General features: G+C 40.8%; 4 protein-coding genes across 4 annotated transcripts; 1 reads left to right on the top strand and 3 right to left on the bottom strand.

The window, feature by feature from the left end:
- Positions 1 to 27: 27 nt before the first annotated feature.
- ddah2 (dimethylarginine dimethylaminohydrolase 2) lies at positions 28 to 4,505 on the bottom strand. The gene is made up of 6 exons (XM_056418026.1): positions 4,394 to 4,505; positions 3,089 to 3,666; positions 2,384 to 2,572; positions 1,703 to 1,822; positions 1,247 to 1,390; positions 28 to 658 (listed from the first exon to the last, which is right to left on the bottom strand). Exons 2-6 carry the CDS (start codon positions 3,386 to 3,388, stop codon positions 539 to 541), a joined length of 873 nt encoding a protein of 290 aa, XP_056274001.1. The 5' UTR covers positions 3,389 to 3,666; positions 4,394 to 4,505; the 3' UTR covers positions 28 to 538.
- On the top strand, positions 3,542 to 12,258 carry lypc (ly6 domain containing, pigment cell). Its single transcript, XM_056420915.1, is given in 5 exon segments — positions 3,542 to 3,664; positions 9,361 to 9,400; positions 11,008 to 11,029; positions 11,031 to 11,128; positions 12,050 to 12,258. Coding segments are annotated over 5 exon segments (492 nt in total).
- A 556-nt stretch (positions 12,259 to 12,814) lies between these two features.
- clic1 (chloride intracellular channel 1) lies at positions 12,815 to 18,331 on the bottom strand. The gene is made up of 7 exons (XM_056419208.1): positions 18,227 to 18,331; positions 17,889 to 17,975; positions 16,658 to 16,767; positions 16,249 to 16,374; positions 15,811 to 15,917; positions 15,167 to 15,348; positions 12,815 to 15,033 (listed from the first exon to the last, which is right to left on the bottom strand). The coding sequence occupies exons 1-7, from the start codon at positions 18,326 to 18,328 to the stop codon at positions 14,872 to 14,874; spliced, it is 876 nt and encodes a 291-aa protein (XP_056275183.1). The 5' UTR covers positions 18,329 to 18,331; the 3' UTR covers positions 12,815 to 14,871.
- Positions 18,332 to 22,390: 4,059 nt separating this feature from the next.
- Positions 22,391 to 24,271, bottom strand: LOC130195813 (sperm acrosome membrane-associated protein 4-like). Its single transcript, XM_056417533.1, has 3 exons — positions 24,085 to 24,271; positions 23,258 to 23,368; positions 22,391 to 22,659 (listed from the first exon to the last, which is right to left on the bottom strand). Exons 1-3 carry the CDS (start codon positions 24,134 to 24,136, stop codon positions 22,451 to 22,453), a joined length of 372 nt encoding a protein of 123 aa, XP_056273508.1. The 5' UTR covers positions 24,137 to 24,271; the 3' UTR covers positions 22,391 to 22,450.
- Between the last annotated feature and the right edge of the window lie 2,350 nt (positions 24,272 to 26,621).

Here is a 26,621-nt window from a genome sequence, read left to right as displayed (position 1 = left end):
TGCTACAAATTCAAATGAAAGCCAACACATTTTTAACTAGTTTATTCATAGCAGCACATGATGTGGGTGTCAGTAAAACGGCATACGAAAACTATTGAAATACATGTCGTCAAAAGATGCAGTCACAACTCTGAAAGTATTATTTGTTCTTTGAAGGAAGTTGAAGGTTTAGTAAACTACATTTTTCTATCATGTTGGGATTGTCAATTACTTAATCTGGTATATTAGGTTCCATTATTGTGGTACTGGAATACTGAATTTCAGGCTACATTGTACTTCGAACAAATGTGCAATTTGGAATAAAGTCAGTACCTCAGTCTGCAGACGCTACAGTTTAATTTAGTTGCCTGCTTCCCCATTTGTTCAGGGGTGCAAGAATCGGCTCATTAAGTCTGGTAGCAGATTACAGTTGGATCATATTCTTGTTCAGATATCACCGTTTCCCCTTGAAATAAATAGACAAGAATTGTACATTGTAGAAGGTATAACGTCCCCTATCCCCCCCACCGTGAACATGTGCACGCGAATGGAAAGCAGTTCAGAAATGTGTGTGCTTTCTGTTGATGAGGAGGCAGAGCGAGGACAGAGACGCTCCCAGTTTGGATGCCTCGCTGCAGGCTGTCGGCAAGAGGGTGTAGTCCTGAAGCTTCTGGAAAGCCTGCGGAGACGAGAGGAAATTACTTTCTCATCCAGACCACTGGAAGAAGTTACTGGCTCAGACTGACCTTGATTTGCCTCTGATTTAGAACAATAAACACGTTTTACATTAAACTACCCAACAGGGATGACAAAAGACGTGAGGAATCATCTTGATAATGCTGCATGTGGGGTGCGACTACCGATTTGCTTTATTAAAGTCACACTTTTCCCAAATCGTTTAACTCTATTCTAAAGGATACAAATCTAAGCGCATACAATTTTTTAAGATCTCTTAACCTTTGTCCTCCCGCCTACTCATTTGAAACGGTCAACAATGAAGGGTAGTGCTGAGTGGCTTCTCCAGACCAGCTTCTGCATCCATGTTTTTCTTTCATATCCATTTGGAATATGTCTGTCCACGCTCATATTCATAGTCCAGGGCTCTACTTCAGTCTTTCTGCGCTCAAGGAGAACAACGTGACAATATTCACTGACCTCGGTATAATAATGCTGTTTCTAAGGCTTTGACTAGAAGATACAGAAGTGTCCACTGACTATATAGCAAATGCAATTGTAATTTTAAATCTAAATCCTGAGCTGTACTCACGGAGACGCTGTCGGGACATTCCTCGGCGGGCCGGTGCAGCAGGAAGTCCACTTTCGACGGACCTTTGATGTAGATGCAGTTTGCTGCTGAGTCCTCTGGAACGGTGAGCACTTCATAGTGGTGATCAGTGAGCTGCTCCATCATCTGGAGGCAAACAGTGCACACTTAATAGTGCACACACAGTCCCACTGCAGTGGGCCACGCCCAGCATTACACATACACTCAAAGGGAGCATTAGTGCTATTGTTAAAATGACCTCAGCCGTCAGGAAATAAATCATGTGTAGTTCACGTCGGGACACTAGGATAGAAAATAAGCTTGACAGTTGGCCTACGACATGTTTTTGAAAAATTAATCAGTACAGCTAAATGTTCTGTTCCTTTAAAAAGCTATTTTGTATTTCTTAACTCCTCAGGCACACATACATCAACACCTTCTGTAAATACAAGCGCTTACCCGGAGTGTCTTCTTGGCCCCGTCACTGTTGCTGATGATGATGGTGTCTGGGCCTCCCATGGAGCAGATGTTTCTCAGTCGGACGCCACCACAGACGGGGACAGTGGATACAGCAAAGTCCTTAGCAGAAGGTTTAAATAACATGCTGAGCCTCCAAGTTCCTCTGATGTCTCCTCATCTGGTTTTGTTTGTCACATAATAACCTCTGTTCACGAGACAACCTTTTACATCCGCTGTGTGATTCTGGAGATCATTGTTGAGGATCAGAGGCAGTTGACTAGTCCTTAAGTGTACACTGGCTAGAACAAGCTAGGGTTATTATTACAGTGATGAATACCTGGCTATAAATGTTCAAGAAGCACTTGAAACATTGATTTTACGAATCTCAAATGAAAAAGCATGTAAAACGCTGGTGTGATATTTCAAAACACATTTCAGGGGATGTAAATAAAAGGTCTGCTGGTCGTCTTTCATCCCACCTCCAGCAGTTCATACCAGACAGACTCAACAACATGCAACTCCCACACACTCAACACAAGTATATGCAAAGTGTGTGTCTTTTAGAAGTTGGAGGAATCAAGCCTGAGGGGCCCACTGCGTGGTCTCCATCATTTGGCCAATCGAACGGCCTCGTTCATCACTGTAATTCCCCAAAATGCAACAAAACAAATGACTTCTTACCCTGAAAGTGTCCGCCAGTACTTCCGCCCCTCTGTGGTTGGTGTGGGACGAGATGCCGACAAAGAACTCCCTCCCCGTGAAGAGGACGTCGCTGCCCTCCAGCGTGGCCCCTCCGGTATCCCCCTCCTCGGCCCCCATCTCCACCACAGTCAGCCTCAGCTCCGACACCACCCTCCTCACTGCCTCCATCTGGAGAGACGAGAAGGAGACGCATTCGCACAGGCAAAATTCCAAGTTTCTCATGGAAGAAGAAAAAATATTTCCGGTGACAAATAAACACTGGATTAAAGTTTTCTTGAGCCTTAATGCTGTTCTTTTTAAGGTATCCACAGAACCTCTACAGTAGAAGTGAATTCTGCCACCAAAAAAACATTATATTGTCTTGCTAAACCAAAAGTAAAAGTTCAACAAAAACATGGGCGTCATGATGACGATTTGGTTTCAGTCAATCTTTGTTTTAAAGGTTTTACAGTCCCATTGGGCTCCAAAAGGAAACCGAAAGCCCCGACATGGATCTTTTGAACCACGTGGCAATAATGTCCCTTAGTGAAGCATCTGTCGTGGCTTTATTCTCACACCGTACTCGATATGAACCGACACAAACAGCGCCTGATTACTGCCCTTTGTCTGACGACGCGGAGCTTATGTGCATTGTCAGAGGATTAGGGTGCCGAACTTAAGCCATGCTCTCCTCCTCGGCGTTACCTCGCTGCGTCTCTGCTGTTTGAAGGGCCTGGTGATGAGCGCCGTGTCCCCCTGGATGACCGCCACGTCCTCGATCCTCCAGCTCTCCGGCAGCTCGGGGTCGGGGGGGATCTCGATCAGCTGCAGGCCCACCTTCTGTCTCAGGGCTCCCGTCAGGCAACCGAACTGACGCTGAGCTTTGGCCAGCTCCACCGAGGTCTCCCCGTTCTCACGGACGTCTCCCGCCGCTTTCCCAAAGGTCTCGGGGATGCCCCGCACCACGGCGTGGGTGAAGCGGCCATACGGGCACATGTTTGCCATGATTGGCTGTCGGTGTGTATCAAAAGTGGGCGTGAGCGTCGGTGTTCTGCCAAGATGCCAATACGTTTAGCAAGTTAAGAAGACAGAGCAAAGAGGTAAATAAAAAGGATGCAACACCAGCTGAAGTGTAAATCGAGCTAATGGTGGATCAGGATGTCCTCGAGGAACACGCAGAGCATCTTCATCCCCGTCTCTCCGCGTCTTCTTTCGTTCCAGTTTTCCACCGGCTGGCCCTGTATCTCGGCAGATGCCAGGAAATGGAAGCAGAAGATCCCAGTCTGAGAAGGAGGGAGATGGGCCCATTAACAAAACCACAATGAAACAAATCCCATCTCTCGGGTATACAATTACATCAAGACCACGAAAGAAGTACATCTCCAGGACATTGTAATGGAGATTCACATAAAGCGCTACAGAACTGCAACAAATGTAAACGTTGTTAGTTTGCAAGAGGAGACATCATCACTGGTGAACCATTCAAGGTCTGCCGAGTTTTTAAAAAGCAGCATTGTCCTAGGCGAGATTGAAAGGAAACATTCTTCTGCAATATGTTGCAAAGCCTTTCCATGTTTGGGCAGTGGGTTGGATTTGGGACAATTGCCCTTTCATCATCCTCCCTGTACCTCGCAGCGGTCGCCCACTGTGAGGCTGCAGAAAACACTTCCACACCGGATGTTTCCGAAGCCTGGATCATAACTTATGCAACAAGTGGTGAGCTTTGATATTATTTAGCTTGTCACGAGGCAGCACGAAGGCATTTTTGTAAAGAAGACTTTCCTACACAGTTAAGTTAAAAAGTATCCCGTTTATGAATACGGACTGCAGTCCAGAAACTGCACCTCTTGGACGTATACGGCTGCAGGAGCGCGCGCGCCCCGCAGTCCGCCGCTGCTTCCCAAATAACGTCAACAGTTCACGTCTCTCTCCCGGGGAAACTATCCCAAACACTCCCAGAAGTTGCAACTATTAACAAATAACGCCACATGTGTAGATTTCATATCTCACCTGATTGTATCCACGTTTTATTTCTCTCTTTTGATTCGATTTCCAAAACAGACCCACCAGTTCCCGTTATTCTCCCGTTGTCTTTCTCCACCGACCAACTAACTAAGCATCACGTCAAGTCAAGCTAGCGACTGGGAATACGAGCATTTCCGGTCAAGCATTTCAAAATAAAACGACAACGAGGAACTGGGAGTTTTGATCTGTGTTGTGCTAAATCTATCTTAATCAAATTACATTGCTGATGTTTTATAAGTCAAACACATAAGCGGCCAAGTCACAAACAACGACTCGTTATATGCACTGAGGTCATACGTACTATTTGTAGTGACCATGCTCTTATTTTGTAAAGTCAAATCGCTCTGTTTCCGGTCGTCTTTGCGTATCTAAGTTCAGTTTGACCCAGCTTGATTTCGTCCAGGCACCCCCATCCCCCACACGTCCTGTCCGGATTCAATCAACGTTGATTGGAGCATTTTATTGGCTGTCAATACTGTTGCATGTGGTTAAACGTGACAGTGAGAACAACATCCAAAGGTGATGTTGAACTTTAGAGTAAAAATATTTATTCTTTAGTCTAAGGTTAATCAGACATGTTTTTTAGGCATATTTAGACTTTTTATGGCACAAAGGTGTCACCGTCTTTCATTAAAAAAGTCATTAAAAAAGTAATTGTATAGTAGCCTATCTCAAAGAAAATGTAAACATATAGTCGTCCACACAATGTCACGAAAGAAGTCATGTTATGTATGTCATAAAAAGGTTTATAAAAAGGTCACAATAAAGTGTGCTGCAAAAAAACGTCAAAAAGAAAGTGAAAGCATATTATGTCATAAAAATCATAGTCATAGTATAGTATGTCAGAAAAATAGCAGAGGTGATTTACAAATGTCTCTCTGGTTTGCCATAGAAAATAATGACACCGTATGGTATAACAAATATTACAATATACTATTCCATAATAATATCTTAAACAATTTCATAGTCATGTATTCCATGAAAAATGACTGATAGCGGCCTATTTCATAAAGAATTGTCATAGTACAAAATGTCGAGAGTATGTCATGAATTATGCAAATAATAATATAATATAATATTCACTGAATATACCATAACATATTAAAATACAGATCAGCATAAAAAATGTCATAATATAGTTTGTCATGAAAATGTTTTTAAATGATATAATATATATAGGGTGCCAAACAAATGCCCCAAAAACATGTCAGAGTATGCCAAGTCATAAAATAAGTATTACGAAATGCTATCATATAGTATTCCATGAAATAATAATGAAGTATGTCATTAAAAATTTATTTATTTCATTAGAATATGTCATTAGTATGCCATAAAAAAATATAATACATAATTTAAAAAAAGAACAAAACATGTGATAGTGTGCCGTAAAAATGTCAGTTGCCATAAAGTATAGCAAAAATATTATTTTTATTTTCGCATACTTTGTTACATATTATTTACATGTTGCTCCTCACAGTCCACGTTTTGTTTGACTTTAAATATGTCTGTGAGAAATGTTTTCCTGTGACAACTTTGAAATAAATCCTAGGCTCTATTTTAGGATACATGTATATGTTATATTAATATTGCTTTGAGATGTAGAAGAGCACATTTAATGCTACACTTTTGTCTCTGGGTTGAGTCAATATATTGAAACATTTCATCACTTGTTGTATGAAATATTTTTATAACATCATCAACAGTATGAAAAACTATGGTTGGGTTTTATGGCAGCGGTTTCTGAAAAACAAAAACCCTTTTGAGGATTTGTGTCTATAATCTAATAACTGTCTCACCTGCCCCACCTTTGAAATCAAAATGATTCCCTTTGGGGATTTAAGAAAACTGGAACTACTTAATGGCTACAACATCAAATTAAGAAACAATAAGACGTTTGACTAGCTGGTAAATTCCAGAAAGTTCAGCATGAAGGCTCAACGGATGAAATCCCTACTTTTGCCACATCGTTTTGAGACATTGAATAAAAGATGGATTGAAGTACTTCTGAGATTTTCTATTACTCCTATATTCTCCCTTTAATCCGATGTATTGTTTATTTAAGGTCAGGTTGCATCTAAATACACACGTGGACTATCTGATGTGTAATTATCCTTCTCATCCTGCAATGACCTCATCCGGCTGTAATTATTTGACCCCGGCTATTTTCCTCATCTCGCCCTAATCCAAGTCATCATGATTAAACTCTGTGTTTACTGTATTAACGTTTGTTTCTTGTCTGCATAACACAACCCACAAAATATTAATCTGTCTATTCCTGAAATGTGGGTCGGAATGATGTCGGCACAGACCGGATTAAAGAATACCATCTGTTCACTGAGGTCAGCACGTCAGACAAGTTCACCACGCGGTCTATAAAAACAGTTTCCTTCACTCTCTACAGCGGGAGACAGCACAAGCTTTCCCTTTTCATAGAATTTAGAGGCAATACACAAAAACTACATGAACGGCAGATTTTGTTTTTGTATTTTTTTGCCATCATTGTCTCAAAAGTGTCGGTTTCTTTAAACACAAACAATTCCAACATATCATTTTCCTTCATTCTTTTTGGGAGACCAGGAGCTAAATGTGGTTCAGAAATACAGGTATTTGGGTCACATCATCAGGAACGACCTCAGTGATGAGGACGATGTGCAGCGGCAGTGTTGCAAACTGTATGCACAAGCCAACATGCTGGCACGTAAATTTCACATGTGTACAGAAGACGTTAAAACTGCTCTGTTTAGAGCCTACTGTACCCCTCTGTATACAGCCCACCTGTGGTGCAGTTATAGTAAAGGGAAAATGAAAAAGATGCAGGTGGCTTTCAATGATGCCTTCAGGATCCTGCTCAAGCTTCCGAGATGGACAAGTGCAAGTCAGATGTTTGTGAGCCGTAATGTTCCCACTTTTCCTGCTGTTTTGAGGAATTTTATGTATAGATTTAAATGTCGACTAAGTGTCTCAGATAATGTAGTTATAAAAGCCTTGGCTGACCCAGCACTGAGTGATACCAGGTATTCGTCTTGTTTCTGGAAGCAATGGAACAAATGTTTGTATGTTTTTTAATCCAGAGTGATTTCTTTGGCTGCAATGGCTGGACCGGTGTCCTCGTATTGTATTTTATATATTGTTGTTGTATTTGTGTTTGTTGTTTTATGGACCCATGAGTCTGGAATAAAGATATATATATATCAAACATGTTCAATACAAATTGTGAAAGAAGTGCCTATACGTAAACCTACAAACAGGTAGTATTTCTTATCTCATGCAAAGCTGATATATGGAGATTAAATGCTTTTATTAATAAACAACTGATTTAAAGTTTCATTTTTAAGGATCTTTGCAAATTAAAAAAAGCTTCCAGGCAACCAACTGAACATCTGAGGAAAGAAGAAGAGTTTGTCCAAACCAAACTATACACACACACACACACACACACACACACACACACACACACACACACACACACACACTCTTTAAACAATGTGTCAAGTCGTACATTCTTTACATTCATGAGCCCTCTGATTATGATGCCTTGTGTATATATTTTGTTTCCTCTGTATATTTAGTATTTTAGTATTAGTATTTAATATTTATTATTTTAGTATTTGTATTTAATATTTAGTATTTAGTATTTAGCATTTAGCATTGTGTTTTGTTTTTATCTTTTTATTTTTATTAATGCTCTAATGTGCACCCGCTGCTGTGATCCTGAAATGTCCCCACTGTGGGACTAATAAAAGAATATCTTATCTTATTTTATCTTATCTTATTTCGGCGTGCATCATATCGTGTTGATTAAAATACACGAGCAAGAGAAATGGAAGAAAAAACGTTGTGAAAACTGAACAGGAGTCTGTCGACATTCGAAGGGACTTTTTTTCCTGGCTTTCTGACTGTGTGCTTTTATTAATCAACGAGTGAACGGCGTATTCAGTCTGAGCTGCTCGGCTCTCGCCATCACAAGACTGCTGTCAGCCGGCCTCACGTCTCCCATTACAGCCTCGAGGATAATCCAGTTAACAGTCTCGCTCTCCATCTCACTGACACGCTGTGGTTCCTCTCCTCTGAGATGCTGACTGACCTCCTAGAAGCTCTCCAGCTGCTGTCTCACACACACATACGTTATGCATACACACACACACACGTAACATGTCCGACAAGATCAGTTGTACAGAATGTCCAACTAATTTTACATCACCTGCTGAATATATAATATAATAATAATATGAGTTATTAAAGTCAAGCGGATTATCAATTAACATTAATTAATGTATCATTGACATAATAAAATGACAAACATGTGTAATAAAACACTGACTATCTAAAGAGGTTACTTACACAAACAAGAGAAACAAGAGGAGCTAAATCCCGCCTACATTAGTTTTTAAGGGATAACATTAAGTGAGAAGCATATCTACAGGATAAAAAACATATTAGAAAGCAATACAGAATTCAAGAGAATATTTGTATATTTTGAGTTGTCACCTGGCGTTGACATTTTGTGTTTTCCTGTACATGCATTGAAACATTTCAAACTACCAAAAAAATTTAAAAAAGAGGGGACGTTTATGACGCTCAAAATGACCAACGGCAGTACTTTCAAGTTGTACCTCTACATGACGTATACATAGAGTAATGTTTCTTTCAATAAAATAACTCGAAGATTACCTCATTTTCTTTGAGGTCAGAGATCATCTCATTCAGCTGTATTGAACTCACGTCCTGTTGTTGCGAGGTGTCGCTTCGTGCAATATAAACACGAACAACAACTAAACACAAAAAGTCTCATTCTTGGACTTTCGTTAACGATGTCAGCTGATAATCCTAATTACATTTGGTTCAGGGAGGAGACACTAACCTGAGGACCACTTGCTTCAAGACGAAGAAGACGAGAACAAGACGTGAAGGGAACTATTCTCCAGGTGCTGATAATATAAACTACATTTGAGGTGGTTGTGATTGTGCTCCTGTGTTGTCTTCCCTTCGGAGGTATGTAGTGCAGTTCATTTGAGATACTCTTTATTTAGATTTTTTCGAAATAACATTTTAAACCATTTAATTTATTGTAAAATGTGTTTTCAGTGGCAACAAAAAATCAGCATTGAAATGTGCGAAAGTATATATTTTATATATATATATGTTTATATATAAATCTATATATATAAATCTATATATATATATATATAAAATGATTCCAGTTATATGGACAATTCAGTGTGAGTATATACATACACAGTCAAATTAATATCAATGCGTATAAAGTCAAACAAATACAAAGAAAAACATCATACACATGACATCTATTGCACCTGTCCATCCTGGAGAGGGATCCTCCTCTGTTGCTCTCCTGAAGGTTTCTTCCCTTTTTTTCCCCCTGAAGGGTTATTTGGGAGTTTTTCCTGATCCGATGTGAGGTTTTGGGGCAGGGATGTCTATGTGTACAGATTGTAAAGCACTCCGAGACAAATTTGTAATTTGTGAAATTGGGCTATACAAATAAACTGAATTGAATTGAATCATATGGACAATTCAGTGTGAGTATATACAGGACTGTCTCAGAAAATTAGAATATTGTGATGAAGTTCTTTATTTTCTGCAATGCAATTAAAAAAACAAAAATGTCATGCATTCTGGATTCATTACAAATCAACTGAAATATTGCAAGCCTTTTATTCTTTTAATATTGCTGATTATGGCTTACAGCTTAAGAAAACTCAAATATCCTATCTCTAAATATTAGAATATCATGAAAAAGTATACTAGTAGGGTATTAAGCAAATCACTTGAATTGTCTAATTAACTCGAAACACCTGCAAGGGTTTCCTGAGCCTTGACAAACACTCAGCTGTTATAAATCTTTTTTTTTACTTGGTCTGAGGAAATATTAAAATTTTATGAGATAGGATTTTAGAGTTTTCTTAAGCTGTAAGCCATAATCAGCAATATTAAAAGAATAAAAGGCTTGCAATATTTCAGTTGATTTGTAATGAATCCAGAATGCATGACATTTTTGTTTTTTAATTGCATTACAGAAAATAAAGAACTTTATCACAATATTCTAATTTTCTGAGACAGTCCTGTATATATATTCACACTGAATTGTCCATATAACTGGAATAATTTCAGGAGTTATCAATAATTGAAGACTGTCTTGCCATCATCAGCCTATATAATGGACAGAATGTGTTATCAACAATAAATTGGTGTCATTTATGTTATTTGACCATCAGCAAAGAATATTTGATATTTCTAGATAGTTTTTCCTTAATGCAGTGTCTATGTTCACATCTTCAAAGGTACATTTCGCAGCCAGTTGAAATAAAGCAGCAGGAGATGTTTTTCTTGTAAGAAGTAGCATGTTTGCATCTTTTGGGCAGGAGGCGGTGGCCCTGTGGAAACACTACCACGTGTGTCCACAGGGGCTGAACTAATCTACAGACAGACCTTGTCGTCGCTCGAACAGTTAAAAAAGAAAGAAATCCAATTCAAGAATCCCAATCAAAACGTCTTGCTATTTGTTATCAGTCAATCCATCATTATACAATTTATATAACCCTCAAATATGAGTCACACTAAGTTTCTTTCTCTCCTTCCAGCCGGTTTGAGCTGCTACACGTGTCTTCTCGGCCATCTCTCCTCTGGACTGCTTTAAGTTTCCACAGGAGTGTCCAGCCGGACAGCGCTGCCTGTCCAGTACTGCTATGGGCCAACGGGGTGAGATCCAGACCTCTCTCTGTGTGTGTGTGTGTGTGAGAGAGTGAGAGGGTGAGAGAGTGTGTGTGTAGATGGGATTATTTATGAGAATCTATGGCAGGATGGTCACAAATTGGCAGACAAAGCCTCGTTGTACTGGACGTTGTCTGGGAACAGATTTTAGAAGCATACGACCGTGTATGAGGACAGTTTTGTTTTGGATTTGAAGAGAAACAATGACTATTAAGTTAAAGTTAACTAACACCTTTAGTTACGGCTGTTTGTACCCACATCCAAAGAACTGTAAATAGTGAAGTCCTTTTTGTTGTGACAATTCATTCACTGTTCTCCCAATATAGGCCAAAGGCTCTTAAAGCCACAATTACAGTAGTGTCACAGTAATAGTTTTATTATGAATCCTGGATATGTGGGACCAGTTATGAGAAGCAAGTTTATTGAGGTCTCTGGAGAACTCAATTGAATTTCCTTGATGTGCTGAGGAAACCACAGAAACCTCTGGAACAAAAACAGATGTTAAAATAACTGTTTAAAAGTTTAAATTTTTTTTAAAAAAAGTTAACACAATTGTCTAGGTAGGTTTTGAGGACAAAATGAAAATAATACAAATGAAAATATGTATTTTAAGCATTGTGTGTTGTTTTAATGGGTAACAAAATACAAATTGTGATTTGTTTCCGGAGCATTAAGTCTCAAAACCAAACGAGACAAAAGAAGAAGAATGACAGATCAGATCTCAGATCTCATCATGCCGGTTGACAGATCACTAATGCCCGTGACGCCATCACATTATCTCTAAGAATAGCTCTCTGGGCTCTGTGGGTGGATCCCTGAGTCTCATCTGTTTTCCTGTTCGTGTGCAGGTTAACTCCTGACAGCCCGGGCAGTGGTCGACGAGCCCCACAATAAACCCACCTCCTCTTCTCTCGCTACACGTGACGATGGACGAGAAGAGCTGTGCCGTGGCGTCCCAGTGCGGCGTGAGTGGACAGAAGTACGCCGCAAGCCTCTACTGCAACTACAGCAACGTCTGCTGCGACGCGGAGCTCTGCAACGGGGCCCCGCCCTCTGCTGCCCCCTGGTGGAGAGGAGCCGCTATGAGCCTGCTGCCTGCACTCGGCCTCCTGCTGGCCTGAAGGCCACCGTGTGTGGGAGGGGGGAGGGGGGAGGGGGCGGGGTCTACTTTTCTTCAAAAGGTCAGACAATGAATCCATTTATAATAATGGAAACAATTTGACAGTTATGTGAAGTGACGTACAATTTTTTTTTATTACAAAAATGCAAATAGTACACGATATATTGTACTTAAAAATATCAATTTCACCTCGATGTCTATTTAGTGGCTGTTCCAGATCATCAGTATATTATATTTGTGTTGCCTATGTTGTCTTTAAAGTAAGTTTTTTTTTTTTTTTTTACATTTTGGGAAACGGATGAAGATATGACGGAAAGCTCCAGAACAGCTACTAAATGGAAGTTTGACGGTTGATGAACTTCGTTTTAAAAGGCGGAATAAGGATGCTAATAAAACATAAACTTTAATCTACCCTGAAGAGATGACTTCTTTGTATGTGTTGATATAATTGTTTTATCATTACTGCACTGACATCATGCTTACAGTCATTGCTTTCTAAGCTCTGTCCTCATTCACCATGTCGTTCTAAATGAAATAAAAACACATCTGTAAACGGATTGATTATCAAGATACTTCTTTATTAGGATATTAATACATGTGTCTTTGTAAGGACTTTTAATCACAACATACATCTCAGCTGTGCTCTTAGTTTGATTGGTTATCTTAATCTACTGGTTTAGTTTACACAGTTTGTTCTGATCCTGTGTGAGTTAGTGACTACATGAAAAAAAAACACAATATTTGTAAATTAATTCATAAGGGTAGGAAACAAAGTCAAAAACAACATATGAGTTTCATAAAGAAAATACATGAAGAGGACATTTTGTTTTAAAACAAAAAAAAGTCTAAAGATAACATTTTGAATGAATATATCAAGTTAAATGGTCCCTGAAATTCTGTCCGACAGTAAGAAGTGAACAACTCTTCCACACTGGAGAAGAAATACTAAAATACTGAAATGATTCAGACAGTCCCTTTAAATGTTGTTCCATATTTAGAAAATAGATGAAATCCACAACCTTTCAGTCAATATAAAATATACAGTATCATCTCTTTGATCAACACCTCAAAGAAGGATTGGACCGTGTACAAAAATAACCAACTGTGCTCCCCATGACGAACAAGATCGTCTTTTTAAAAAGGCTTAAATTGCACTTAGGTAAATAATTACTTAAAAGAGCTTCACCCTAATAATCTGAGAGACATGACACTTAATGATCTTGAGCTCACAACACACCTAATGTATCTGTGAAGTCTTAATTGCAAACCGCCTCCATAAATGTTCATTTACAGAGTTTCCGTGATGAATGAAACCCACGAACACGGCTACAGTCGGACCAGACGTGTTCCGATTGGTTCCTGTTCTTCCCAGCGGTTTCGTTTTAAGTCCCTTTTATAAGAAATCACTCAACATGCAATGTTTTGAATTCATGGGCAAGCCTAGTGCCGTTACAAATGTTTCTAATTGTCAACAACTGAACCACGGCTTGAGCCAGAAAGGCATTAATGAGCCACATCGTTGCCCCGGGTGACACAACAGTGAAACGCTCAACGCTGCTCCTTCTACTGGGAGGTGTTCATGAACAACGGGTGTGTCCGATCTGTGGTGCAATACAAACACATGTTTATGTGTGGTAATCCACATTTTTTAGGGACATTTTTAACATTAACAATGTGGAGGATTTTCAGAGCAATATCGCATAACTTGCATGTTTACATTGAACTTCCTGCTGTTTTTTCTTTCTTCTTCTTCTTCCTCCTGAGAAACACGAGGCAGAACAGTTCTTGCGCTGTGAGCTACCGGAGGAAGTAGTACGAGTGCTTTCAGCTTTTAACTTTAATACGCTCACAATCTGATCTCCCTCTGTTATACAATATTTAAAAGAGGATCCTTCGTACATGACAGGCAGAACAAAATAAATGGCTGTAAAGAGACTGGCAGTGCATTACAAACAAGCGTGGTAATCTTCAATAATCCTTAGTGGCTGCCGTGGGGGCAGAAAGGGGAAGCCCTCGTCTATTGAAATGGTTTCCTGTCTCTGTAACCGTTGTTACTCGGCCTCCCTAAAAGCGAGACTTGGTCCGCAGAGGAAAAAGCACCTTGCTTCCTTTCTGAGGTTATTTAAACGCAAAACATAAAGCCTTAATCCCTCAATCATGAAACAATAAAAGTAAATGTGAAGCCTTGTGGTTACAGACAAATCCCTTGTCAGTGGAGCTGAGCCAAACCGGTTGGATCGGTCTGCGTGAGGCGAGCACGGTGAGAGTAAAGGTTTGATCTGGGAGGCAGCTTTGTGTCAGACGAGTCCCCAAAATACAAAGATAAGACGGAGAAGACATCAAGAAGCCACTTTACAATGCGTGTCTACTGAGGCTGAAACTGTACACAAGCAAGGCGGTAGTTTTAAGTCAGTGCATGTGTGTGTGTGTGTGTGTGTATACATCTCGTCAGAATATTCCCCCATAACCTTTAAAGCTGCCATTATGCAACGGGCGGCTCTGGACCAACAGGTCGAGCGGGTGGCGTGCAGAGTGACTGCGTGGTGTGTGCAGGTGAGCTAATGCGTGTTCTTTTGTGCAGGTGTATTAACGACTTATGAATCCCGTTGTCCTCCTACTTGAGCGCTTTGGCTACACAGGAGTAGGCGATGTGCACCTCGTTGTCGCTCGGGCAGGTGGAGGCAAACTCCTCCCTGGCGTATGCTGCGTTCAGGTACCTCCAGAGGTGTGTCAGAGACTGAGGGATGCTGAAGTTTCGGTATTTTAAACACACCACCTAGAGAGGGAAACGGAGAGAAACACGTTTAAACACGAGCCTTCAGTTTCAGACTAAACACATGCGGGCAACATTATCATCTCTTCATCATAGCCCCCCACACACACACACATCTTAAAGCCCTGAAGATTACCTTCACGATGTGGAGCTTAGGCAGCAAATTGCAGTCGGCCAGCGTGAGCTCTTGGCCGTCCAGGAAGGGGCGGGACGAGGAAGTGAGCTCATCGGCGCTATTCTCGTCGATCTCGTCAGGAAGACGGGAGCCGATGTAGTCGTCCAGCTTCTTCAGAGCCTTGAGCAGGCCTTTCTCGAGACCTGAGCACACGTTTACCCAGAAAATATATAAAATACGGTGCTTCATCACGTTAAAGGGACAGTTTGTTCCTCCAATATACACGATAGCAAATCTAAGCTGTTTTTTTTAGACGAACAAGATTATTTTTTTATTAATTACAATGGCTGAAATGATAGTGTGTTTCATTTGAGGGATTAAGCGATTCAATCAGTGATATCCCCCAACACAGAGTGAAAACCCAGAGGGCGACAGGTGACAGGTGACACTGAGGCAGAACAGCTCAGAAGGTAATGTTCTTAACAGGGAGGCTCCCTGCTGGTCCTCTGCCCATCAGAGAAAGACAGGAGGAGCTCAGCAGGACTTGTCACATAAAAACACCTCCAAAAATAAAACAGGGGTGTAAAAGTCTGGATGGAGCAAACTATTTCATTGCATTTTTTTTTGTGAACACACACCTTAATTAGAATGTTAGATCCACTTACTTTCGTTGGCCTGAGGGTTTGAGTTCTTTACATAAGCAGAGAATTTTGAGAAAACATCCATGCCCGCCGTGTTGGACTCCGGGTTACGAGCAGCCAGACGGGGATACCTTGATCAATAAAGACTCACATTTAAATCACATCGCAAACAAACATGCACATGAATGAAATGTGAAAGACTTCGACTGAGAAGATGTAAAAACTGCATACAAGTTTTTTTTAAAACTAGGAATGCAACTAATGATTTGTTTTACATTAATCCATTAATCTGATTTATTCTCGTCTCCTAAGGCCCGAGATGATATCTTAAATTGTTTGTTTTGTTCAAAAATAATAAATGTACAAGCACAAACAACAAGGGAAAGAAAAGGTGGTTTAAGAAAAGGAAAAATCTCTAAAAAGACCAAGATACAACATTTGTGAAACGGATGGAGTGATTACTTCGGAGGGCAGAGATTATCCTCCATGAACTCCTCGATCTTGTTGGTGTCCGTTTTCACTTCGCTGCCATAGAGCAGGAAGGGAGGCTGGGCTCCCGGAGCCAGGTCCTTCAAGATGTCGGGCTTTCTAAAAAGGTGGACGGGAGAAAAACATGGAAACGTTCACCAGCAGTGAAGAGATAAGGGGTTAAACGGCAGGAGAGGGGTAGAAGAAAAGGAGGAGAAGGAAAGGACAAAACATGAAACAGGAAATGACTCATGTTTGCAACTCAGGATTTCCTCAGCTGCTCTGTATATTCTAACACTCAATATCTGAACGAAATGCCCCCTTATTCCTTTACTGCAAGTACATTTAGGAGCCAATAGAAACCTTCAACACACACACACACATGCCAGCCCAGTGTCTTCACCTCTTCATGTCCACGGTGGTGACATCGAAGGTGACTCCTTTCAGCCACAGCACCATGAAGAGACGCTGGGAGAAGGGACAGTTCCCGATGTTCTGGCCATCGCTGCCTGCCTGGGGCACAAACACATTTCATATCATCTCATGTTTTTCATATAGTTGTTGGTATATTTATCATATGTAGTAGCGCAAAGTAGAGGCACATGTGGGGGCCGTTACGTTGTAGTTTTTCTTTTAATTTCCTCTTTTTTGGGGGTGATAAACTAAATAAAAACTCCTAACCAATCTTCAAACGTCATCTGCAACTATTTGTAGTAGCAATTAATTTATTCAATAATTTTGTGAACAGAAATGACCAACGCACCATGACTGAGAAGTTGCAACAAATCAATGTTTGTCATTTTAAGTTGAAATGTACTTCCACGACCAATAGATCACAGCTCTGTATGAGATCATAATTATTAAACCCCTTACATTTAACGTAGTATAATTCAATCTCTCGCGTTTAAGTAGATCTTATAGTCTGCTCGGGAAATCATCTTACAGTTTATAAAAAGTTCCTTTTGTGGCTGCAGGAAGCCATTTTTCATGGCTTCTAGTCTCATGAACAGCATCTATAAACCCTACGGTTCAAACTCAACAGGAAACCACAAACTTTCTGTTACCAAGGCCCATGTGAAGCTCTACTATGTAGCCTGTTCTGTTAATTATGGGGTATCACGTGTCAGTGAAGAGGCTGACTATGAACCCACGGATGTAGAGAAGTTACAACGGCATCTTTCACCCCTTAAGGGAGAAAAAAGGGTGGAGGCTGGTGCACATGTTCACACAGAGGAATCATTATTTTAAACATGAGGGGAAGCCATTGGATTGAGTTTTGGGTTTAAAGAAAATAGGATTACCCCGCCTGACACACCAACGTCACTAAATATAGATCCGAGTCGCCTGTCTATTAAATTAATGTGGATTTAATTAGATTATTGCTGCCATTTATACCATTAAACCCGGTAGAGCTGGTCTAACCGACCGGGCGCAGCTGAAATGTGATTTAATGCGCACAAGGTGACTTTGAGTTATCAGCTTTTAAAAACGACACAGTATAATAACGCTGATAAGATATGAAACACCATATCTGCCCTTTACACAAGTTAATGGCGCATAACGTCGCCATGTCGTCACTAGTTGTGGGAGGGGGGAGTAGAGAGGGGGGGGGGGGGCATCATTCAATCACTTACCTTAACAAAAAGTTCCAGTTTAGGCTGATTCGCGTCGCTCATCCTCACCTGCTGATGCGCGAAACCCCCGAGAGAAGCGTTTTTTTTCTTTAAAAAAGAGAAAAACACAAAAGAAGTTCAAGTTAAAGCCGAGTTGCATTTCCTAAAACGAAGCAAATACCGAGTTGGAAACTCGGACAGCCAAGCCCATCTTCCGCTCCGAGCTCCGGGGAGTGGAGGAGTAAATAAACCGTGGATAAAACAGAGTTGCGGCTTCACAAACAAACACAAGCACCCGCCGCCTCTTTAAAGAGCAAATCACTTGTTTTAGCTTTTTAAAGTCTGGAGAGGCTACTTACAAAATGTCTAAAGTTGTCACTGTCGCTTGTAGCCGCCTGCTGGTCGTTTCCACTCCCAGTTCTGCTGACTCCAGTCCGCTGCCGCGACACACTCATCATCATCGTCATCGTCGTCGTCGTCGTCATCATCATCGTCATCATCATCATCAACATCATCTCAGTCTTCCATTTCCTGCAGCCGTTCAGCCTCAGTAAAGAGGCGTTCAAGGCCGACAGCGCGCGGTGTCTTTGAAGTCAGAGAAGAAGATCAAGAGGCGATAGTATTTACATGGAACTGTTTTTTGTTTGTTATAAACATTAAAACTTCCTGGAGGTCTTTCACACCTAAAGTTAAGTTATGTGTTTCTGCATTGGACATTAACTAACAGTAACTTTACTAAAAGTTGGCTAAGGAAATGTGTCATTGTATTTACTGCGGCAGGTCGGTTAAAACTAGAGATGAAGACTTTCTGTCTGTTTGTAGCGAAACGGATTCGAAGCGTCGGGGTTTTCACTTTGAAGGCGAACAGCGACATCTGGTGGCTGCTGGAGGCAACGCACCCATTTAATAGTGAGTCTCAAATATATGCAGTAAAAGTCCATTAATTAAAGCTGCGTGTTCATTCACGGGTTTTGATGTTATATACACAGTTATCGGTGTTGTTTCTGTCGTTGTTTTACATGAGACTAAAGCCAGTGCTGTGCGTGGAGTGAGCCCAACTTTATCGAGCTGGTACACCAACGCCAATGTTAGCCTACTGTGTAGTGACTACACAGTAGGCTAACATTGGCAGTGTCAATTTAACACTGAGTACATTTGAACAGGGGCGGCTTGTCCATAAGGGCGATTGGGGCGACGCACTGCCTCGGGGGAAAAGAAAAAAGAAAAGAAAAAAGTCGCATTCTACCACTAGACGTCTGCTCTGCCTCTGTATGTCATTGTCCAATCAGGTAACAGTCATTCAGTCAGCCTAAAGTCGTGCTTCAAATGGCCCCGCCCCTTCTGGGGCGACTTTGGGCGAAATGAAAATCGCCCCAGACCTCTCCCATTGACTCCAATGTTAAACCCATTTTTTTCACAAAACAGAGCTCTCAATGCATTCTCTATGGCTTCCGGGAGGAGTCGCCCCTCCAGGTCTTGTCATCAGTAATCGACGTAAAAGCGTCTCAGTAGGCTACGTCATACAGCTTCGACAGAGGCGTATTCAGTCGAGATGGCCAGTGCTCAGTGCAACAGCAGCGATTCAATTCTTTCTTTGAAAGAGACTCCTTTCGGTCGGCGTAACAATGAAGACACATTGGCAACAATATAAGTCGGACCTCCTAGAGCAGCGGTCGCCAACACGTCGATCGCGATCGACCGGTAGATCTCGGAGACGTTCGCTGTCACTCTCCAAAATAAAATGAAAATAAAATCAGAAACACATTGTTCCTCATTCTCGAACATTTTCTAAAGTGTCTTCTGAAACGTTTTCTTCCTGACGATCGACGTCAGAAAAGATCTCCGCCTGATTTTAATGAACGCCTGTAAACGGGTTCTCTGACAGCCGTGTTGTCAGCTGTGCTCCTGAAAGAGGAACGTAGGACGACAGGTGAGGCGCAGGGGAAATGCAGAAATACCTTTATTGATAACTTCACATGTTACACAAGGTCAAAGTACAAAGACATAAAACTAAGTCATCAATAAATAAATGTTGAGATGCCTGTACCTTAGTGTAAATGTTTACGTTACGGCATTAACAAGTTGCGCCTGATGATGATGTTGATGATGATGATGACGATGACGATGATGAGTTCGGCTTTTCTGGTGTTGCCCTTCAAAACAAAAGCTCAACATTGAGCTTTTTTCTTGTCTGGTGGAGCAATCTGGTTTACTTGAAAGTAATTACAATTGCATTTATTCTATTATTTGAAAAAGCTCAGATGCAGGAGTCACAAATGGGGATCTGATATTTATTATTATTATAATTATTTAAATCTTGTTGAAAAAAATCACCAAATCAAAGACCAGGAGCTGGATTACTGACAGCAGCTAACAGACGGCCTCAGACTGTCTGTGCTTATGAACTAACTACAAGCTCACAGGCAGAGTTCAGTCACAGCCGTCACACTGACTGGAGTCACATGACTTGATGGCATTGTGATGATGCTACACATAGACAGCTGTCTGAAGGTCTGTGGTTTTGGGTTAATCATTATCAAAAAAATTGCCCCCCCTGAGAATTTTTTCAGGAGCCGCCACTGCATTTGAACACTCAGCCAGTGAACATATGGTCCCTTATCTTTAGAGTGTTAAAGTAGCACTGAACATAGTGTTAACATTTTAGAGTTAACGCAACTCAGGTCGGAGTTATTATTCGACATTGAGAAGTGTTAACTTAATTAACACAATGTCAAATGCGAATAAATAACACTTATGTTAATACCACTACAAGTGTTAAATAACACTACAAGTGTTATTTACATTTGACACTAAGACTAGTAGTGTAAATCAAATGTAACACTTCTCAGTGTAATGCTATCACTATGATCACTGTTACTTTACATGTCTTGTATCCAAAGCAACTTACAATAATGTTACATTAATAGGCCATAAATAGATAGTCATTCAATGTTAAGTGTCTTGCTCAAGGACACATCGACTCGGGCAGGGATTGCACTGCCAACCCCCTCATTGAAAGACAGACCTGTGCACTGACCCACAGTGGCTCTTTAACGCTCTGTATAGTGATATGTTTTGAATGTACTCTTTAATGACTGTAGCTGTGACTCGTCACGTTAGCCGTCTGCGATTCGGCATTTCCAGACTTGAAAACATCTCGAGTGTAAGTTGAACTCAGTATAGAGTTACTAAAAAGGTAACCTCCACCTCCATCCACCTCCATCAGCTTCGGCTCTTTCCCCGCCCGCTGCAGACCCGAGGGCCAGTCGCTCTCGTGTCCGTGTGATCCTCCGGTGTGTGGACTCTGTGAGGCTTGTTGACAGAGACGTTGTATAACTACCGGGAAATGTACACCGCAGTGTGATTATAACGCTCAAACACGGGATGGTCCTCCTGCTCTTTGTTTTAGTCCCGAAAGCCATTTTGTAAACAAAGTATAGGCCACGTGGATATTTTGTTTAAATATTCGTTACTGTAGGCCTACAGTATTTTCTGCAGTATAGGAAAGAGCCAGTAGAGGGAGATTTGAACTTTCATTTGCTTGCTGCTCTAAATCAAATAAACAATAATATATAAGGGATGTCAGTCCAATGGGCTTTTAACACTGTTGTCGAAGCCTTGATCCAGATACAGTGTGTCCCCTGTCATGGAGGCCCTATGGGACCCATGTAGCCCCAGGAGTCCTTGGGGAACTTCCAGGGACAATTTGAAGATATTTTTTTGTTTTTTTGTTTTCAATGTGAAGAAAAACATATCTCACAAAGTTGTGTCAACAAAATAGTTATTTTTTGTTGGGATGAATTAAATTGCATAATTATTTGACCCAAAAAACAAAACAAAAAAACTAGCTCATTGGCATCTTAATGTATGGTCAACATACTAGCTTTTTTATTCTGTTCCAGTTCCCTGTTCAGTTTTTAGTTTGAGTTACTTTGATCTGAAGATAATTAATGTGTCTATTTAATTTATATATTTTAAACTGTTTGCATCGATAATTAACTTCAACTCTGGCTGAACAAGTAGACACACGATTCAAAATGGACTCAATAACAATAATGAAAAAAAATTATGATCGACTTAGTCTTTTGTTTATTTGACTAGGATTTCATATTTAAGTGGCTTATGCTTTCAATGTTATTAAAAGAGTTGAGGACTTGTGAAAAAGTGGGTGCAACTATTTTATAACACTTTAATATGATTGAGATCTAAATTGTGCAGAAGCAACTGCAATATCAGGTGCAGGGAGTCAGGTCATCTGTAGAGGAAACCGTAGCCCTGCCTATGAAGCACACACACACCTGTTGTCACATTTTTAAATAAACAGTTGGGGACGCATCAATAAAGTACTATTCCAACATACAGATAAAAGATTTCCGCAAATTCTCTCCACACTGCCTCGAATTACATTTCCAGGTTCAAGTTTCCGAATTCCAGCCTGTATATAAGCTATATATATTAAAGAAGTGCCCTCATTGTCATCACTGCATGGCTGTTGATGACGACACGAGACAGAAAAACAGGCGAACGATTCATGATTTATTGAATTGATGCTGGTTTTTTAGGATGTTCTCTTCATCTCTTCATTATATGAGAAAAGACAGGATGGCAGCCCCGAGGGCCACGGTCAGAGAGAGCTGGACCGACGGGACCCCGTTGCACAGGTTTCCTGAGCAACAGTTGAACTTGCTGGTGTAGCCGGCACCCAGGAAGCTGCCGGTCAGCGTCTTCTCACACAGGTCTGTGTCCAGGCAGCCGCGGATTTGCAGTTTCAGCGTACCTGTCGCATTGAACTCTGGGAGGATTGGAAATAAAAGAGGATGTCAACAAATGTAAAACAACAACAACATGAAGGAAGCAGATTGACTGACAAGGTAACTCGTGCAACAATCTAAACTTTGGTGACTTCATCTTTCTTGTAACTCTATCCTACTAGTTAATGTCTTACAACAACATTGCCGTAAGTCTATTTGCTTAGCTCATTTGGTTGTGCAATACTATTTAAATAGTTTAATATTTGCTTTCCGTGAAAACCCCAAGGGTCAACTCCTGTCTTCAACCTCTACATGAAGCGTGTTTAGCTTCGCAACAAGTGAGCGCACAATAAGCATCACTGGTGGAATAAAACCTCACTAAAGAGGGATTTGACCTTCCAATATCACCTCAAGGTTAATATAGATATTCTGGAGCTTTTAAATGTATCACACCAACTTCATCAGTTGACTGAATTTGCTCACTTGCCTGTATTTAAACCGATTATTAATGTGGTACGGCATGATTTTAATGCATAATTTGATTAGTTTGGTAATTGAAATAATGTCTTATTTTATTATATCTTATTCTATTATTAATTTCCACGTCTCCACAGTGTGTCCAGAGTGTTGTTTCCTTACGTGCTTCTCCGCGGTAGCAGCTCTTAGTTGCATTATTACATTGGACGTCGCTTCCGAACAGACACGTCCCAAATATGGCAACAGGGCACTGACGGCAGGTCAGGCATTGTGCTGTTGACGGGAAGGAAAGGTGAAAATATGTGATAATCAGATTCCCGCTAAACAATGTCAGCTCTCCGAGTTCAACCCTGTTGGGGAATGTGTTTTATGTTCTCGGTTTCTCTAGCAGCCCCTCCAGAGCTCATCAGTTATGTGTCCCTATCTGACTTCTAGAAACCTGTTTATTGTAGTTTTACAGATGGGGGTGCAGTGACTTCCAGGAGTCTGATATTTTTTTTAACAATTAAATGCATGGGCTACTTTTATTTCTTACTTTAGTAACATCCTTCCTGAACAGAATATTTAAGGAAGCTCTACAAATGCATTATTTAGTATTTTAAACATAGGACACTGATACTCATGCTCACACAACATGAACAGGAATACCCTGACCCAGACTTATTGTCTTCAAGCTGCAGTGAAATCACCTGAGACATAATAAATAAACGTCAAATTAATATTCATTCCAAGGATTGGATTTGTAATAATAAGTCATAAACCTCAGCACCATCCATTTTCTCCATTAGTGTTAGAAATACATGGACATCATCCTTATAGTGATCAGATCAATGAAAGCATGTTTATATATGAAAAGATAACATAAAATACTTTTTATTCTACATCAATAATAGTGATAGGGAATCGAGGTATAGTTGTAGTTATTCGTAAAGCCTCTATTTGTTATATGAACTTTTACCTGGATGCATTCAATGTAATTCTTAACATACCTGTGGCGAGGAAGGCACCCAGGATGATCGCTGCTTTCCAAAAGTTATTCATCTTTCTTTCAACGGCTTGGTTCAAAAGAAATTACACCTCAAGGTCTAAATACCTACTCCGAACTGCTTTCGAGAGACTGATGGAGTTTTCCTGTTGCAGTCACTGAAGAAACAACATGCAGGAATGAGGCGCATCAGGTTTTGCGTTCCAGTTTTATGAAGAGGAAGTCTTTACTCAAACACACACGGCCTGGAGGATCTCACGAGCATCATGTTTGAGAACAAACACCCTTTTTTAATTTAATTAGTTTCATTATTGACATGCAGAAAAGGGTTTCATGCAACTCAAAACATTCTTTTGTAGTAGTTACGAATGGATTTTTATTTATTTCAAATGTTCATGCGACTGGCACGGACACAACATGTTATCACACCGAGCTTTTACACTGTTGTCTGCACGGACCCTCCATGTACTTAGAAGCTACGGCTATGGGAGTATCAATGCAAAGCTACTCTTTAATGATTGCGTACAAAAACAACCCCTCAGTAATGAATAGAAATCTTCTTGTGTTTCTTTTTAAAGGCTCCATGTGCTCCAAACTGCCAGCAGGGCGGCGCTCACAGCAGCAGTGAGCGGGAGCTGGATGGATGTGGCTCCGTTGCAGCGGTCAGTGCTGCAGCAGGTCCTGGTGACGGTGTATCCGGCAGTCAGGAGGGATCCGGTTTTGGTTTTGTTGCAGAGAGACGAGTTCATGCAGCCTTCAGTCTGAAGGGTCATAAAACGACTGATGTTGAAGGCTAAAGGAGGAGACCAGAGGGGGTCGTTAGTAACTCAGTAACAACACTGGCCACTTTCAGAGAGAAACAGTAGAAAACTTATTGAATTAACATTCGTGTTGCATCGGCAGGGCTTTGATGTTGTAGCCCATTCGGGTGGAGCTAATTTGACCTTTCTAATGTGGGTAGTTTCACCTATATCTCATTTTAAATTCGCAGAAAATCGAAATACAATATCAAACAAATGGTGGTGAGTATCAACAAAGGACAGTAAAGAGGAATCACACAGGAATATTCGATGTGGACCACAACCGTAGTGATGTAACACTACGGCCATGCTGACGCCGGTTGGCCTTTTCATGTGCGTATGTGGCATTAGAGGGTTTGTTTCCACTTGTTTGCCAGGTATTGGGATGAGTCATATAATAGCAACAGCTACAATAGGTGAACGTATTACGTGAGCAGCAGACTGACTCAGAGAGTAAACATAGACACGGGCTTCCTAGAACCTGTTTACTTCGGGAGGTACACAATGTTTGATTCTTTCCCACGCCCATGTCCTCTCAGGACAAAGCCACCTGACCTCACAGAAATACGTGAAATGGCCGCTACCTTTTCCACATCAAGTATTAGTTTCCGAACACTAGCCTGCCGCAGTCATGGGTCACATGACACGTGCCTGAGAAATGTTGTATGTCTTCCACCGTCACATGAAGTCACATGAACGCAAACACTTTGTGTGGTTATTGAGTCACGTGTCTGTGAGGCAGAGCATCCGTGTTGGACTGCTCTGGCCACATCTTAGTCCGCCCCGTCATGACAGGGTTTTCATCTTCAGCAATGTCTGATAGTTTGAGTTGAGGGAACACCCATCCATTGTCATGCACGGAAAAGAACAGCAGATTATCACATGAGTGCTCCTCACCCAGCTGTCCCCTGTAGCAGTTGGGCTGATCGTCCGAGCAGGTCTCAGTGGAGCGGTACAGACATTTATCTGCAAAGCCCACCCTGCAGGTGTTACAGGTCAGGCCCTCACCTGCGATCCAGAGGGAAAGAGACAAGGTGACAGAGGAGATATTATTATTATAATTTTTTTTTTTTTTTACAAGATGAGGAAAATAACTCAAATAGCCACAGTGAACAAACTCTATTACACTGTCTTGAATGCAGAGTTACCGTCGTCTTCTCTATCACGAGTCATATAGTCGTCTTCCTTAGTGGTGATAATAATAGTCATAAGTAATAATGTACCTTTAATAATCTCTTCAAAATGATAGCAACCGGGCCCCAGATAAGCAGAAACATAAGCTTTACATCGATATGTTGCATTTGGCACAGGTCATTTAATCATAAAAATACTTTTTATAAAGTTTGTCTGCTTGCAAATATGTTATTCATACAACACTCTTATACGACTCTCTACTATATTGTTTACGATATTTAACGCTTCTATGACCCCACCATTAAGCTCTGGACAGTTTTTGAAGAGGCGTAACATTTTAAGTACTTCCTTGATACAACCTTCAAATTTAGTGAGTAAAACATATTTCCATGTCAGGATGACAAAGCAACTCCACAGAGATGAAGGCGGAGGTGGTTACCATCGGCAATGCTTTAAGTCCATGTGGAAAAAGATTATGCAGAAAGATTTTTGCGACTCCCATATTTTACCTTTTATCTCTGACACGGTATATGCTTTTATTTATTGCTGTATGATGACAACAGGAGCTTCACGTTCTTTTTTTCTGGAATTCCTATTATTTGTATTT

Source organism: Pseudoliparis swirei, chromosome 1, assembly GCF_029220125.1.
Source record: "Pseudoliparis swirei isolate HS2019 ecotype Mariana Trench chromosome 1, NWPU_hadal_v1, whole genome shotgun sequence".
NCBI lineage: Eukaryota > Metazoa > Chordata > Actinopteri > Perciformes > Liparidae > Pseudoliparis > Pseudoliparis swirei.
This window is presented reverse-complemented; position numbering and strand designations above follow the sequence as displayed.